Source organism: Periplaneta americana, chromosome 11, assembly GCF_040183065.1.
Source record: "Periplaneta americana isolate PAMFEO1 chromosome 11, P.americana_PAMFEO1_priV1, whole genome shotgun sequence".
Taxonomy (NCBI): Eukaryota; Metazoa; Arthropoda; class Insecta; order Blattodea; family Blattidae; genus Periplaneta; species Periplaneta americana.
Genome location: NC_091127.1, coordinates 8148569 through 8163920, shown reverse-complemented (window position 1 = coordinate 8163920; position 15352 = coordinate 8148569). Strand labels below are relative to the sequence as shown.

General features: G+C 36.7%; 1 protein-coding gene across 2 annotated transcripts in view; it reads right to left on the bottom strand.

Moving 5' to 3' along the window:
- Window positions 1–962: 962 nt before the first annotated feature.
- The window catches only part of Eip63F-1 (Ecdysone-induced protein 63F 1), a 96498-nt gene continuing 82108 nt past the window's right edge, over window positions 963–15352 (bottom strand). For both annotated transcript variants that reach the window (XM_069838904.1, XM_069838905.1), the window contains 4 exons: window positions 8519–8662; window positions 3585–3742; window positions 1853–1964; window positions 963–1411 (listed from right to left, as the gene is read on the bottom strand). In XM_069838904.1, the coding sequence (XP_069695005.1) occupies window positions 1389–1411; window positions 1853–1964; window positions 3585–3742; window positions 8519–8662 (437 nt within the window). In that variant the 3' untranslated portion in view covers window positions 963–1388. The remainder of the gene's footprint in view (window positions 1412–1852; window positions 1965–3584; window positions 3743–8518; window positions 8663–15352) is intronic.

Here is a 15352-nt window from a genome sequence, read left to right as displayed (position 1 = left end):
GCAGATTGGATGATAAAAGCTTCTCAACCGAATAATAACACGCATTTCCCATATTTATTCTGTGTTTAATTTCCTCCCGAGTGGCATTTATATATGATACTGTTGCTCCAAGATATTTTAATTTTTCCACCTCTTCGAAGGATAAATCTCCAATTTTTATATTTCCATTTCGTACAATATTCTGGTCACGAGACATAATCATATACTTTGTCTTTTCTGGATTTACTTCCAAACCGATCGCTTTACTTGCTTCAAGTAAAATTTCCGTGTTTTCCCTAATCGTTTGTGTATTTTCTCCTGACATATTCACATCATCCGCATAGACAAGAAGCTGATGTAACCCATTCAATTCCAAACCCTGCCTGTTATCCTGAACTTTCCTAATGGCATATTCTAGAGCGAAGTTAAAAAGTAAAGGTGATAGTACATCTCCCTGCTTTAGCCCGCAGTGAATTGGAAAAGCATCAGATAGAAACTGACCTATATGGACTCTGCTGTACGTTTCACTGAGACACATTTTAATTAATCGAACTAGTTTCTTGGGAATACCAAATTCAATAAGAATATCATATAATACTTCTCTCTTAACCGAGTCATATGCCTTTTTGAAATCTATGAATAACTGATGTACTGTACCCTTATACTTCCAATCTGATGCAAAATAACTACTGAAATGCAAAATGAAATAATAAGGAAAGTCGACCTGGTTGGCGAGTTGGTATAGTACTGGCCTTCTATGCCCAAGGTTGCGGATTCGATTCCAGGCCAGTCGATGGCATTTAAGTGTGCTTAAATGCAACAGGCAGTAGATTTACTGGCATGTAAAAGAACTCCTGCGGGACAAAATTCCGGCACATCCGTCGACGCTGATATAACCTCTGCAGTTGCGAGCGTTGTTAAATAAAACATAACATTCAATAAGGAAATGATTGTAATTGATTTTGAAGGTAAAAAAGTAGGTATTAATTATCATCACGACATTTATTACAAATTAAAACTTAACATATAGCAACAATGTACAGCTACATTACAAATCCAATGAATTTTCACTTTACAAATGAAAGTCATCCTAGTGTAACATTGGACCGATTCTTAGTTTTGTTGCCTGGTTTTATCACCACATTTAAGGCCAGTGACATCACATATTTTATTTCACTATATTTATTTACATACTGTAACAAACTTATTAGAAAATATATAAAAGGTCCAATATTGGTACAAAAAATAATTTGCCATTTCACAAACAAAGGAACATAACACATAGTTCCTACAAACATGAGGGCGATATATATATGTAATTCAAATTGCCTTTGCATTACTTTCAGTATTTCCAAAGCCATCTGGAACTAACACTCTCACTCACACACACTGCATCGAATTGACTCTTCTTATAACAGTAATCTTGCGAACTCTGAAAGAAAAAAACAAAAGCCAAACATATAAGTCCTTCAATAAAATTCTATTCTCGCAAACAATAAAAACAATAGATATTGGGTATGATCTGTGAATAAGACATCATTGTGCCAATTTCTTTTTTTCTTTTTCATTTCCTGTAGAATGTTACATAATTTTATGGAATATGGTATAAGTGTTTTTACTAGATACTACATAACGACTGCAAAATAACATTTGGAAGCTAAAACTGAAACAATGGCAATGTTATCTTTTAAGTTTGCTTTAATAGATTTTGAAGGCTGCTTCTATCTGTAAAGGAAGGTCTTAAAGAGAAAATTTGTTATATGAGTGTGTGAAGATCATTCTACAGAGAAATCACATGAGGTCTGGACAGGACCAACAGAGCTAAATCTTTTTTCTCTATCTTCATGGTCATAAAATTGGCATCGTATTATACCTTCATAGTTTATCTTTCCGTCGTGGTCGATATCGGCAATCGCCAGGAGCTCATTCAGTTGTACTTCTGTTACGCTTTCTCCTATCATGTCCATTGCTGTCTTCAGTTCATCCTGGAAAGATAAACTTTTAATTAAAAGATGTATTAACTAGTGTAAAAAATTATGCTACAAAACTGCACATGTGATTAAATAAAATACAATCCAAAACACTAAGGAAAATTGGTGTGGATTGGAAAGAGAAGACTGTTCAGTAATCTTTATATGAAACGAGTCAAAGTCAGGATAGGAGAAGAAATGTCAGAAGGAAGTTAAATGGGGAGAGGAGTACATCAAGGATGTCCTTTATCACCTACCCTGTTCAACATCTACTTCAGAACATGGGAGGAGTATAGTACGAGGAAGAAGTATAAAGTGCGTAAGATTTACTGATGATACGGCGTTGTTAGCAGAAGAGGAGATGATACTAAGGAATATGCTATTGGAGCTAAATGACAGCTGTGAGCAGTATGGGATGAAGATAAATGCCACGAAGACGAAGACTTGGTCATAGGAAGAAAAATAAAGAAGGTAAACTTGCGAATTCTAAATGAGACAGTAGAGAAGTGGACAACTTCAAATACTTGGGATGTACTATAAGCAGTAACATGAGTCGAAAGGAGGATAGCAATGACCAAGGAAGTTTTTAATAGAAAAAGGAGCATCTGCTACGGACCTCTAGAAAAAGAACTGAAGAAGCGTAGTGAAGTACTTTGTGTGGAGTGTGGCATTGTATGGGGCAGAAACATGGACATTACGACGAAGTGAAGAGAAGCATTTGAAATGTGAATATGGAGAAGAATGGAACATGTGAAGTGGACAGACAGAATAAGAAATGAAGCTGTGGGTGAAGAAAGAATGATGCTGAAACTGATCGGGAAGAGAAAGAGGAATTGGTTGGGTCACTGGCTGAGAGGAAACTGCCTACTGAAGGATGCACTGGAAGGAATGGTGAACGGGAGAAAAGTTTGGGGCAGAAGAAGGTATCAGATGATAAGACGACATTAAGATATATGGATCATATGAGAAAGACAGATGATAGGAAAGATTGAAGAATGCTGGGTTTGCAGTGAAAGACCTGCTGTTGGGCAGAACATTGAATGAAATGAATGAACACTTATTATAGGCTATTACGAAATATAACATTGAAAAATTATTTTTCAGAACAAAAAGTTACATTTGTTCAGTTCAAATTTCTGCAAATTTGAAGGACAATAGTAAAATTCTTTCAATCATTTATTGTCATAGTACACTGCTATCTTGAATTGCCTGAGCATAATTGGGAATGGCTTTCCCAAAACGAACTATGAAATGTTTCATATAAAACAATTTTTATCTCGAAAAAGAAACAAAATTTGTACTAAACTTTTTTTGTTTGAAATATCTCAAAGAATAATCCCCTGAAATTATTGACATTATTTATGGTTCACTCAGTATAATGATTAATGGCTACTTTTATACTCTAAAATACATAATCTGCATACTAAGCCTATTTACAATTTGTGTACATGTAAATAACTGTGTCATTATCTCCTAAATATTGTAAACCACGACATTTACTAAACAGTTATTCATTCATCAGCTTGTATGAAGTACAGTTCAGGTAGAGCTAAGATACTGAAATCGAAGCACGAATATAACTGGAAGAAAACTGGTAATTATGAGAAGGGAAATGCTGTTAGAAAATAAATATACCTTTGTTATATATCCATTGCAGTCGCGATCAAACACACGGAAGGCAGCTATGAGATCCTTGGTTATATCGTCTGCGTCGTCTGTGCTTGTGTCTTGACTCAGAGCCTGGATGCGACCCACCCACTGCAGGAACTCGGTTTCATCGATGAGGCCATTACCTGTATCACAGATGATTGAAATCTAGCTCTATGCAACATTATAGGAAAACATGATTCAGTACCTCACTGAGTTCTATTCATCAGACAATTATTTTGTTATGTGTTTTAAATTTATTTTTAAGAAAATAATGTAACTGGAGACTAATTGGGTTAATTCTAAGCAGTTAACTCCCAATTAACCCACTGCGCTTTCATATGTTACATTGAAAGAAAGGGGTTAATTGATTAGCTGCCAAATCTTCACCAGTTTCAGAAGTTTAATTGCAAATTCTTTTGGTTGTATTATTTGATAATAGTACATTATGCAACGAGCCTATAATGGTAGTAATTAAGACGCGAGTATGTTTATGAAATGAGCGCAAGCCAGTTTAATAATTTTCATACGAGCGTCTTAATTACCATTATAGGCAATTTTCATACGACTTTTTATGCTCGACCATATTTCTAACTTGAAATTATTCATAAGTATTCGTGTTATTCTTATCTGACTGGGGAGCGGAACTGACCTTGTGCAATATCTCGTAAATTGTGAGATGTGCGCAGACGCGAAAGTATTGATTTTTTCCGAGAAACAAATGTCATTGACCTTGATATAATCTAGAGAGTAAAATAAACATTAATCTTGATATAACCTTGGAATTGATTTAGACATTGAAAAACGAGATGACAAATTGAATTTATTTGAATATTATTTACAATTAACGCTAATTATTATAGTAACAGAATATAACCTTCTGCGACAGTATTGGATTTCCAGCCTCCGTGACGTTTCGCTAGTTGTCCTTCGATTTCATATCCGAGAATAATCGATACTTGCCCTTTCATATTGCTACAATGGTGTTTTCTGATTGGTGGAACACCTGAACTTTAATGAATAGGTGTACTTTAATGAGGTCCATTAAAGGGCTGCCACCAGGTGTATAATTACTACATTTCGGCATGGTCGATCATAAAAATAATATTGATACTATCTGAGATTTAATTAAGCATATTCATAGACCAGACGATCTGTATACTTGGTATTTATATGCATTTGTTTTATGAAACTATAGTGCCTCATTAGTAAGATATCGCAAGTTTCAAGTCGGTCCTTTTCAGGATGCATTACTTTTTGATGCATGTGTAAGGCATTTCAATTATCCCACATGGAATATCTTGGTGCGCACATATTTCACTTCCAATCCCAGAAATAAAAAAAAAATTTAAGCTAATCAACAAGAGTTTTCCAAGCCTCGTCCTTTGCCAGAAATTTACACAATGCAGAACTGCATGCAGGGGAAGTGGAAATGAATTGAGCATACCTTTCGGCAGTGGTTCCCAACCTATTTTGACTGACGACACACTTTACTGAATGCCCATGATATCGCGACACACTTATTTGATTTTATTAATAACTAGCCGTACCCGTGCACTCCGCTGCACCCGTTAGAAATAAATATAAAGTAATTACATAATTAAAATAGGACATTTGATTCAGGGAACATTCGTGTTTGATAGAAGGATAAATCGTTTAATATGTTACTTAATTTAAATTGTACTTACTTACTTACTTACTTACTTACTGGCTTTTAAGGAACCCGAAGGTTCATTGCCGCCCTTACATAAGCCCGCCATCGGTCCCTATCCTGTGCAAGATTAATCCAGTCTCTATCATCATATCCCACCTCCCTCGAATCCATTTTAATATTATCCTCCCATCTACGTCTCCGCCTCCCCAAAGGTCTTTTTCCCTGCGGTATCCCAACTAACACTCTATATGCATTTCTGGATTCGCCCATACGTGCTACATGCCCTGCCCATCTCAAACGTCTGAATTTAATGTTCCTAATTATGTCAGGTGAAGAATACAATGCGTGCAGTTCTGTGTTGTGTAACTTTCTCCATTATCCTGTAACTTCATCCCGCTTAGCTCCAAATATTTTCCTAAGCACCTTATTCTCAAACACCCTTAACCTATGTTCCTCTCTCGGAGTGAGATTCCAAGTTTCACAACCATACAGAACAACCGGTAATATAACTGTTTTATAAATTCTAACTTTCAGATTTTTTGACAGCAGACTAGATGATAAAAGCTTCTCAACTGAATAATAACATGCATTTCAATAATAATAATAATAATAATAATAATAATAATAATAATAATAATAATAATAATAATAATAACAACAACATTTCTTTATTTATACTGGCAGAGTTAAGGCCATAGGGCCTTCTCTTACACTCTACCAGGTCACAAAGTATACAAGCAGTTAAAATTTAACAAATAGTTAAAGAACAGAATACTAACATATTACAAAAAAAAAATAATGATAATAGCATAATAAATCGACACTAAACAACATGAAAATAATACCATAATAAAAAAAAAGTTGAAAATTTAAATTGTATTTAAAAAAAATTAAAATGCGATCATTTTGATCCAGAGACCACTCATTTGGTGCAATGACAATTCCTTTAACATGTTTCTTAATTGTTATTACTTGCAACCATAGTTTAATGAAGACTGACATATCATTTAGTTTTAATGTGTAAACTTTATATTACTTGCTATATGTTTCCATTGAATTATGGTAATAACTTAATTTTAACCCTTGTTTTTTACATCTTCAGTAAATGGCGCTTGGCCCACTATGGTTCTGTACCCTTGAAATAACTTAAATAGTGATACAGCATAAACAGTGATATGTAATTATATTTCTTTCTTTCGAAAATGTAAGAATTCATGATCTCCTATGTACCATTGCCATGGAATGAATAAATGTGTTTTTTATTCCTACTCAAAAATTTTATATTTTGCACATAGCAGTTATTGCAGGAACAACAACGCTATAATCTGAGGTGGCGGTGAAAATGTATTGTATTGTTATTTTAAAAGTCTTGTATATCCTTAAATATCAGTCCTATCAAAATTTTGCATAGAATAAAACTTACCGGAAATCATTTTAAAGAAACTTTTGTTATATGTAACATTTTTCATAAAAAGCAATAATAAGCGAAATAATTCGATTTATTTAATTCAGGTCCCTTTAAAGAAAGTATTTTGAATGCCACATAGCCTAAAATCTATGTTACAACGAACTTAATTTATATTTCAATTTTCATCGAAATCTGTTCAGCCATTATCGCGTGAAAAGATAACAAACATACAGAAGACAGACAAGACATACAAACAAAAATTAAAAAAAAAAAGCGATTATCGGTCTCAGAATGAATAATTATACATGTTAACACCAATTATTTTTGCAAAAGCGAAAGTTACCACAAAAATTTCGGTTACAGATTTATTATTAGTATAGATAATATAATAATAACCACTTTTTTTCTTCTGGAGAAAAAGGTGGTCGAACTCTGTGTAGAATATTTTATAGCGGACGGGGAGATAGGGTGTCAAAATTTTCAAAATTAGTCTTAACTGTGTGAAAAATATTAAACTTCAGCCCTAATTTTAGGATCAAAAGGGATTACTGTTCACTGCACGGGAATTTTGTCATATTTAACCTCATTTTCGTCTAACTAAGATTTCCAAGATCTAAACGGAATTCAAAGAAGAATTATATTAAAAACATAGTTATTCATACATATTTCGGTTCCATGATGAAAAATGCAACAAAAAGGTGCCATTCCAGCAGTATGTTCTGCCAGAAAAAGAGCACTGATAACAACTTCTATGTAGTGTCGGACATCCAGTGTTGTAGATAGGCTGATGTTAACACGCAATCGAAAATTGTAAAAGAACAAGCAGCAACTTGAGTGGCATTAGAAAAAACAAAAATGTGTCAAAAATCCTAACCTATCTCTGCAGGATGCCCGATAACAGATTTTTACTATAGTTTTTCAAAATTCACCTATTTAAATTAATGTGAAGTCTGCACTTGGTGGGTTGCATAGAGTTTCTCTATACGTGGCCTTATGGTTGAAAAACTGAACTGTGTATTGTTGCAGGTGTTCACGTTTCATCGATACAGTCTGTCTCAAAATAAAATGTACCATAACAAAGACTTCGTTGCAAATAAAAAAGAGACTTTCTGGATGGCATACAGTTTATTTTTCAATTCCAAAATTTCGCGACACACTCCATGGAACTGCACGACACACCGGTTGGGAACCCCTGCCTTACAGAAAGACCAAAATGTAATAGACAAGTCTTGTTTTGGAACTCTCGAGGACAAAGAAGTAGAGGAAGTGCTTACTGAGCATGTACAGTATGTTATACCGAGAACTTGGACAATTCGGGTGGCCCAAATTTTGTTTTTGGATTTGTACCTTTCATGCTATATATGTAATACCAGTACAAGGTGTTGAAAAAAAATAACTGACGTGGTTTTACCACAGTCTAGTATATACAGTCACGAAGCTCAATACGTAGCAAATATGCATCCATAAATAGTTGCTAACCACTAGAATCGCTAATATCGCCTTATTGCAGACAGTGCGAAATAGTACTGGCACAGTCTATTGTTCCTAGCACCCTCACAACTCAAGCTTCGTGACTGTATATACTAGACTTGGTTTTACTCTGCTTACTTTGAGTTACCTTCTTTTTTGCAACATCCCATTTAACATTTAAACTGGTAATAGCCATTATATTGATAAAGTATGTGCAATTATTGTTTAGTCTTGTTTACTAAAGTGCTTTATTTAACGATGTTACAAAAGTTATTTACAGAGGCTACATTGCTATGGCTACAGTCTAGTGAAAAGATCAAAACGTTGTAACCTAATATTAAAGGCTTTTATTGAGACTAAGTAAAAGATGAAAACTGGAACACCTCTCACCTGAGTGGCTGGCCTCATTCATGAGGTCATTTATGAGTTCATCTCGGACTTGGATGCCGAGGTTCTGCAGCATGAATTGCAGCTCGCTCGCGGTCACTCTTCCATCTTGATTCCTGTCCAGCAGCCCGAATGCTGTCCTCAGGTCTGCAACAATACGTAAAATATTGCTTAGATGAATTCGTAGTGTTATTTACTGAAAATGGTATGCACTTAGGAAAATAGGAGTCGTGTTTTCGATTGGCTGTCGTGAACGAGCATACATTTCTTACACGTCTCTTCATAAACCGTATAATATAAACTTAAAAAAAGAGGGAAAGTTCTGATTCAAGAATTGAAATAAGGGAGTAGTAAAAAATGCTACAAAAAATAAACAGAAATTAAAGAGAGAGAACTGCACGATTATCATGGATTATGCAAAGGGCCAAAACTCTGTCGACTCACTGTCCTGTCAGCATCATTTGTGAGTGTTCACAAGAAACGACCTTTAATCTTCCGTGTAAAATATTCAAGATTCTGTTGTGCTACAGTTCCTGACAATTGTTCCTTTACAGACACAGGAATTCTTTTTACCAAAAGAAAATGATACGTATCGTAGCCTACTGTCACAAACGAATAAATTGCAACATAGAATACAAATGAGCGTTTGCTGATAGGTTTAAGGAAGTGAGTTTGTTTGGAATATTTACATTAATGCAGTAATTCCTTAACTTATCGAAGGTGCAAGCCACTTTAGGGCGAGACTTTTATTTGCGACCACCGTCGCAATACCGATACTTAACCCTATTAGAAAAATACAATAGCTACTACCGTACGGGAAAATGTATAGTCGACACTTTCATGCTAAGTAACCTATTAAGTGCGATAATGACTGGACAAAATGCATTGATATATGCACCAGTGGCCAAAAGACAATGACTTCGTTATTTAACAACGCTGTATCAACTACTGGATTATTTAGCGTCGATGGAATTGGTAATAGCAAGATGAGGCAGAGGATTCGCCATAGATTACCTGACATTCGCCTTACGGTTGGGGAAAACCTGAAAAAGAAATCCAACCAGGTAATCAGCCCAGGCGGGAATCGAACTCACGCCCGAGCGCAACTTCAAATCGGCAGGCAAACGCCTCAGTCGACTGAGCTACGCCGGTGGCCGGCACGTTTATTCCATGAAACATTTATAATGTTACGAGGCGCATCCAGAAAGTAAGTTTCCCGATTTTTTCCCCTTGAAAGTAAACGTAATTAGCCGTGTCAATTGCGCATGCGTAACAGATCTATGACGTATCAATCATATGCCAACCGGACAGGTCCCGCCTGGTGCCAGTAGTGTGGCAGCAGTGGTCCGAAATGGAAGCTCTTATTCCTTCTCCCGCCGCCGCATTGCGTCAATTGAAATTCATCGGCAGCTCTGTCAGGTCTATGGGCCAAACATCATGAGTAAGCAGATGGTGCGTCGCTGGTGTAGGCAGTTTTCCACAGGTCGTCAAAGTGTCCATGATGAAGAGCGCAGTGGGCGACCGTCCCTCATCAATGAGAACCGTCGCTTCACGATTAGTCGACCTGGTTGACGAGTTGGTATAGCGCTGGCCTTCTATGCCCAAGGTTGCGGGTTCGATCCCGGGCCAGGTCGATGGCATTTAAGTGTGCTTAAATGCGTCAGGCTCATGTCAGTAGATTTGCTGGCATGTAAAAGAACTCCTGCGGGACAAAATTCTGGCACATCCGGCGACGCTGATATAACCTCTGCAGTTGCGAGCGTCGTTAAATAAAACATAACATTTAATGCTTCACGATTACGGAGCTGAGCAGCCATTTTCCTCAGATATCGCGAACCTTCTTGCATGAGATTGTCACTAAGCACCTGCTGTTCAAAAAAGTGTGTGCCAGGTGGGTGCCGAAAAACCTGATACTCGAACACACTGCAGCACTGACATTTCTGCAACGGTATCACGATGACGGCGACGAGTTCCTCGACAGGATCGTCACGGGCGCTGAGACTTGGATTTCGCACTTCACCCCGGAAACCAAGCAGTAGTCAATGCATTGGCGGCATAGTGGATCTCCGGTCAGGACGAAATTCAAACAGACGCTGTCGGTACGGAAAGTGATGTGCACGGTGTTCTGGGACAGGAAGGGCATTCTGCTCATTGACTTCCTTCCAAGAGGTGAAACAGTAAACGCTGACCGTTACTGTGAAACACTGCGAAAATTGCGACGTGCCATTCAAAACAAGAGGCGTGGAATGCTTACTGCAGGTGTTGTGCTCCTCCATGACAATGCTCGTCCACATACGGCTCGGCGCACAGCAGCTGTTTTGACGGAATTTGGATGGGAGTTGTGTGATCATCCATCCTACAGTCCTGATCTTGCTCCCAGCGATTTTCACGTTTTCTTGCACCTCAAGAAATTCCTGTCCTCCGGTGAGCGTTTTGGGAACGACGAAGAGCTGAAGACGTCTGTCACACGCTGGTTCCATTCACAAGCGGCAGAGTTCTACGACAGAGGGATACAAAAGTTGATCCCACGATACGACAAGTGTCTCAGTTCTGATGGTGGCTATGTTGAAAAATAGCTGAAACATTGCTGTATCTGCTGCCAATAAATATTTTCCTCAAAGTGTGTGTTCCTTTTAAAAAAAAATAGGGAAACTTACTTTCTGGATGCGCCTCGTATTTTATGTTAAATTTTATTATGTTTGTGTTTATGAATACAAAATAAATGTATGATATAAGGCGATTTTTGTTTTATTTAGTAAGTAATCTACTGAGACTGGATTAATCTTGCTCAGGATAGGGACCAATGGCGGGCTTATGTGAGGGCGGCAATGAACCTCCGGGTTTCTTAAAAGCCAGTAAGTAAGTAATCTACTAGCGACCTCCCTCAGTTCTTTGCGCGACCACCAGGGGTCGCGATCCACACTCTGGGAAACACTTGATTAATGTAAGGATATCCAAAAACCACGTTTCTAATTTTGTAGGTACTTTCTTCTCAATGTATGTCCAACATTAATCCGCCCATCCTTCGGAACATTGTATTTTTTAAGCTATGGAAATAAAGAAAAGAAAATCTTTCTAATTTTGTTGTTCATTTCTCGGAAGACATATTGATCTGATATGGAATTCTGGCACATGTTTCTCTTCTTTATTATTTGTTTTTTATCCGACACTTATAGGTTTGTAGGAAAGTTTTAGTAATCCATTTCTCCGAAGAACTAATGTTATACAGATTCGTGCGAAAACGGAATGACTGTAAACGAAATGTGTTATTCTTATGCAGATAAAATTCTTTGAAGATGATGCCCGTGAAATTTTTCATGAGGACAGAAGACATTTAAATCTGGCCTTTACTTAGAATTCCAACTCTTGCTTGTTTAACACGTATTCATATGTGCACTTTCTGCTCCGAAACTCTTAATATTTGCGTTATATACTGACGTTGATAATACGCATGCTTACCTGTCCGCACGACTGACGGTAACCCAACATAAGCTATTCTAGCCCGTTCACCTGTGGCCGTTCTCACTCGGCGAGCATTATGTAGTAATTGATGAATAACCATCCTGAGTATAGCTCTGGCCAGCACAACTATCATAGCGTTTAATATTTGTCAAACTCCCATGCATTTACATTGATTAGATTACATTTTGATGTGAGAAGTTTGCTACTACAAAAGGGAGGAAATCTATTTAGAAGAGATGTAGATTGGACTTCTATTACCGATAATGAATGAAGTTATTCACGACGTATCGAAGATTGAGTCTCTTCTAATTATTGTCGTGATTTATTAATTCATTACCAACATGCAAAAATCAAATTTACGTCCCTTATAAACAATCCACCATGATTTATCCACCACCTGAACAAATGTTTTGATATAATAAAATAAAAATAATAATAATTGAGTAGTACTACTAAAGAAAAATAACGTGAGAATTATATTTTAATTTAAATATCCCACTTTTATAAAAGCTGAAGAAATAAGAGACGAGCTAGTTAATGTTTCCGCTCAAATGTAACCAAGGCGTTAATTTTCGTTACACTAGTGGTTGTTATCTATTGTAAATAATGGTAATATGCGTTACAAGAGCGGTATGTTGAAGTTTTCATGTTCGAGGAAAAGTTTGAAAAAGCGAAACGTAGTTGAGCTATTTTAATTTCCGAGAATTGAAAGAAAGCATATCGCTCGTGTATCGTACATTATTTTGTGCGAAGATCGTTTATTACATACCTGAAAGAGGAATTTCTAATTAGTTGCAATGAAATCTCCATCTTGGTTTCTGTTCAATGACGGCAAATTTGCAAAACAAAAATATCTATCTTCAACATTGTTGCTTTAAAATGTTTTCTGTGTTTACTATACTCCAGCAGGCCGTGATATACGTCTCTCTTTTTTTTTCCCACAGTCTATGATGAGTCTGGAATCTTGTTGATTTTTTCACGGCTTCCTTAATGTCACGAATGCAGTCACTTTATTGGAGTTGTAGAGTTTACTTAATTTTTGCAAATATTTAAAAACAATAATTAACAGTGCAATTTAGGTGAAATTGCAGTGGTAAGTTTCCAATTTATAATTATTACTATATTGAACGTCTCTAAAAAAGTATGTTAAAAGCCTAAAGCAGTAAAATCAATATGTCACTTAAACGGTAAGAAGAGGGAAATTGTTATGTGTGTTAGGTTGGGAATACTGAATGTGGAATTTTAGACTTTCCGCAGATTGGTTTTGTGCGGAAACCAAGCAAATACGCACGATCTCGCACAAAAATGCATTACTTTATAGAATTCAATGCCTGTCTTCATAGTACTGGTGACTGAAACTATAGTCGCGACGCTGTTATTCCCGGCGTGACTCCTGCTCTTTGCTTACGTCTTAGGAAGTGAAGGCTCTATAAAGTCTAGGTACTGTCGGTGACTCAGGAGAAGACGAGAGCGGACTGAGGAGGAAGGGTTGTGAACAGATAACGTACGACAACACGTGCAATATTTGTACTGCAGTAAGCGGAAACATTAGGTCTCCTTCTGTTCAACTTAGCTTTAATTTCCATACTCATTGTTACTCATGTTTCCTGCACGAGTAATAACCTGGCTACTGGGATGCTTATCTGAGCGATGTTTATAATAATCAACAGCGATAGTCAAGAAGGTCACATTCTTTCCGCTCATCTTCCCCTGAGTAACGGACAGTAGGTAGTATCGTTCGCCATTTTTGTTCTTTCGTTGCCGAGCTACCATACGAGGAATCTATTTGCCACACCGTTAAACACTATCATGTCGTAGCTCCTATGATAATAAATCAAACGCACTGTAATTCAGCAAATAATTGAGCGGCAAATAACATCTTCTTGTGCTTTCTGCGAACGCCAACGAAAGAGCCAAAATGGCGGGCGATTATATTAAGTATTTATCGAGCCTTAAGAAATGAATAACGTCTTCCTCAGATAATCACAAGAACGTTTAAATGTAGCCGACCTGCAACGCGATTGGCTGCCGGAAATTACAGCGACGGGACTATAATTTCCATATTAACAGACTGTGCGAGCGCTGCAATTAGATGGCAAATCACGTTACGTATCACAGCGGCATAATGCATTTCGCATCAAATGTTTGTTTACCTCAATATTTTTCTTATCTAGAATTCAGTATAATTGACGAATTGACTAATTGGTTATGTTGACTACCTGACTTACCAACCTACCGACGAACTATCCGCGTTTCAGTAGTTCCGTATGGGCTATTCCATCTCAAATCGACCGAAAAACACAGAAAATAGACCTTGCAATTTTTAAATACAATGAAACTTTTTCTGTCTGTAGACAACTATGATACAATGCTTTGTGCAAAGTTTGAGGCATCAGAACTTCATAGTGTTTAAATTAAAAATATTTAAATTTATCCTATTTTCATAAAATTAGCAACTTTAAACTGTTGTGGCTCCGAAACCCTTTCATCCAATGATCAAAATCATGGTTTATTTTGATGCTGAGAAATTAAAGTTTATATTGACTTGTAAACAATTTTTCTTACTTTTTATGGAAATGGAGAAATTTAGATTTTTCTTCATTAAGACGCCTTTGCCCACGAAAAAATATTTTTAAAATATATGGTTAGATTCCGTATTGAAAGTACAAATAAACACATATTTTTTACTGGTGCACCGTTGATAAGAAAGTATTGAAAATATCAAATAAAGAAAATAAATAGTACGCGCGTGAGCTAACCGGCTGACTGTGAGGCGGGATCTAGCCGAGGGATGCAAGCGCAGGAGACATAAACATGTGATGTTTCGTCTAGTAGCGCATAGCTGGGCTAGCTTTATCACAAGTTTTCATAAACACAGGAGTAAAATGACGCCCAACGCTCGCTTATCTTCAGCTCTCGGCCAGTGTGTGCGGTGCTGCGCCGTTCAAGTCCAGGCGTGTGAAAATAATTTATTTAATACCCTCGAAACTTATTGCCGAGCCACTAAGCAAACAATGCCGAATCCCTCTTAATAATGCAAGGTTTTTTCTCAATATTTTTTTAATTTTTACAAATGGGCAAAAAGCCTAAAAGTAAGTAAAACCAGATTATCTGTTTCTCTGTATACAATAAAAATAAGGATTACTTCTTATCATAACCTACCAAATGTCAGCTTCAAAATGAGCTCCCGTTCAATGTTCTGCAGTAAATGGCTCCAGAGTTTTGAGCGCTGAAAGAGGCTTGTTTTTATAAAATACGCTAAATATGTCGCTCAATAGTACGAAAACCGTTTGACTTTCGATAGTATATTTTTGAAAATGCACTCTCCTCAGCACCTTGTGTAAATATGGAAAAAATTAGACTATTAAAAAAATG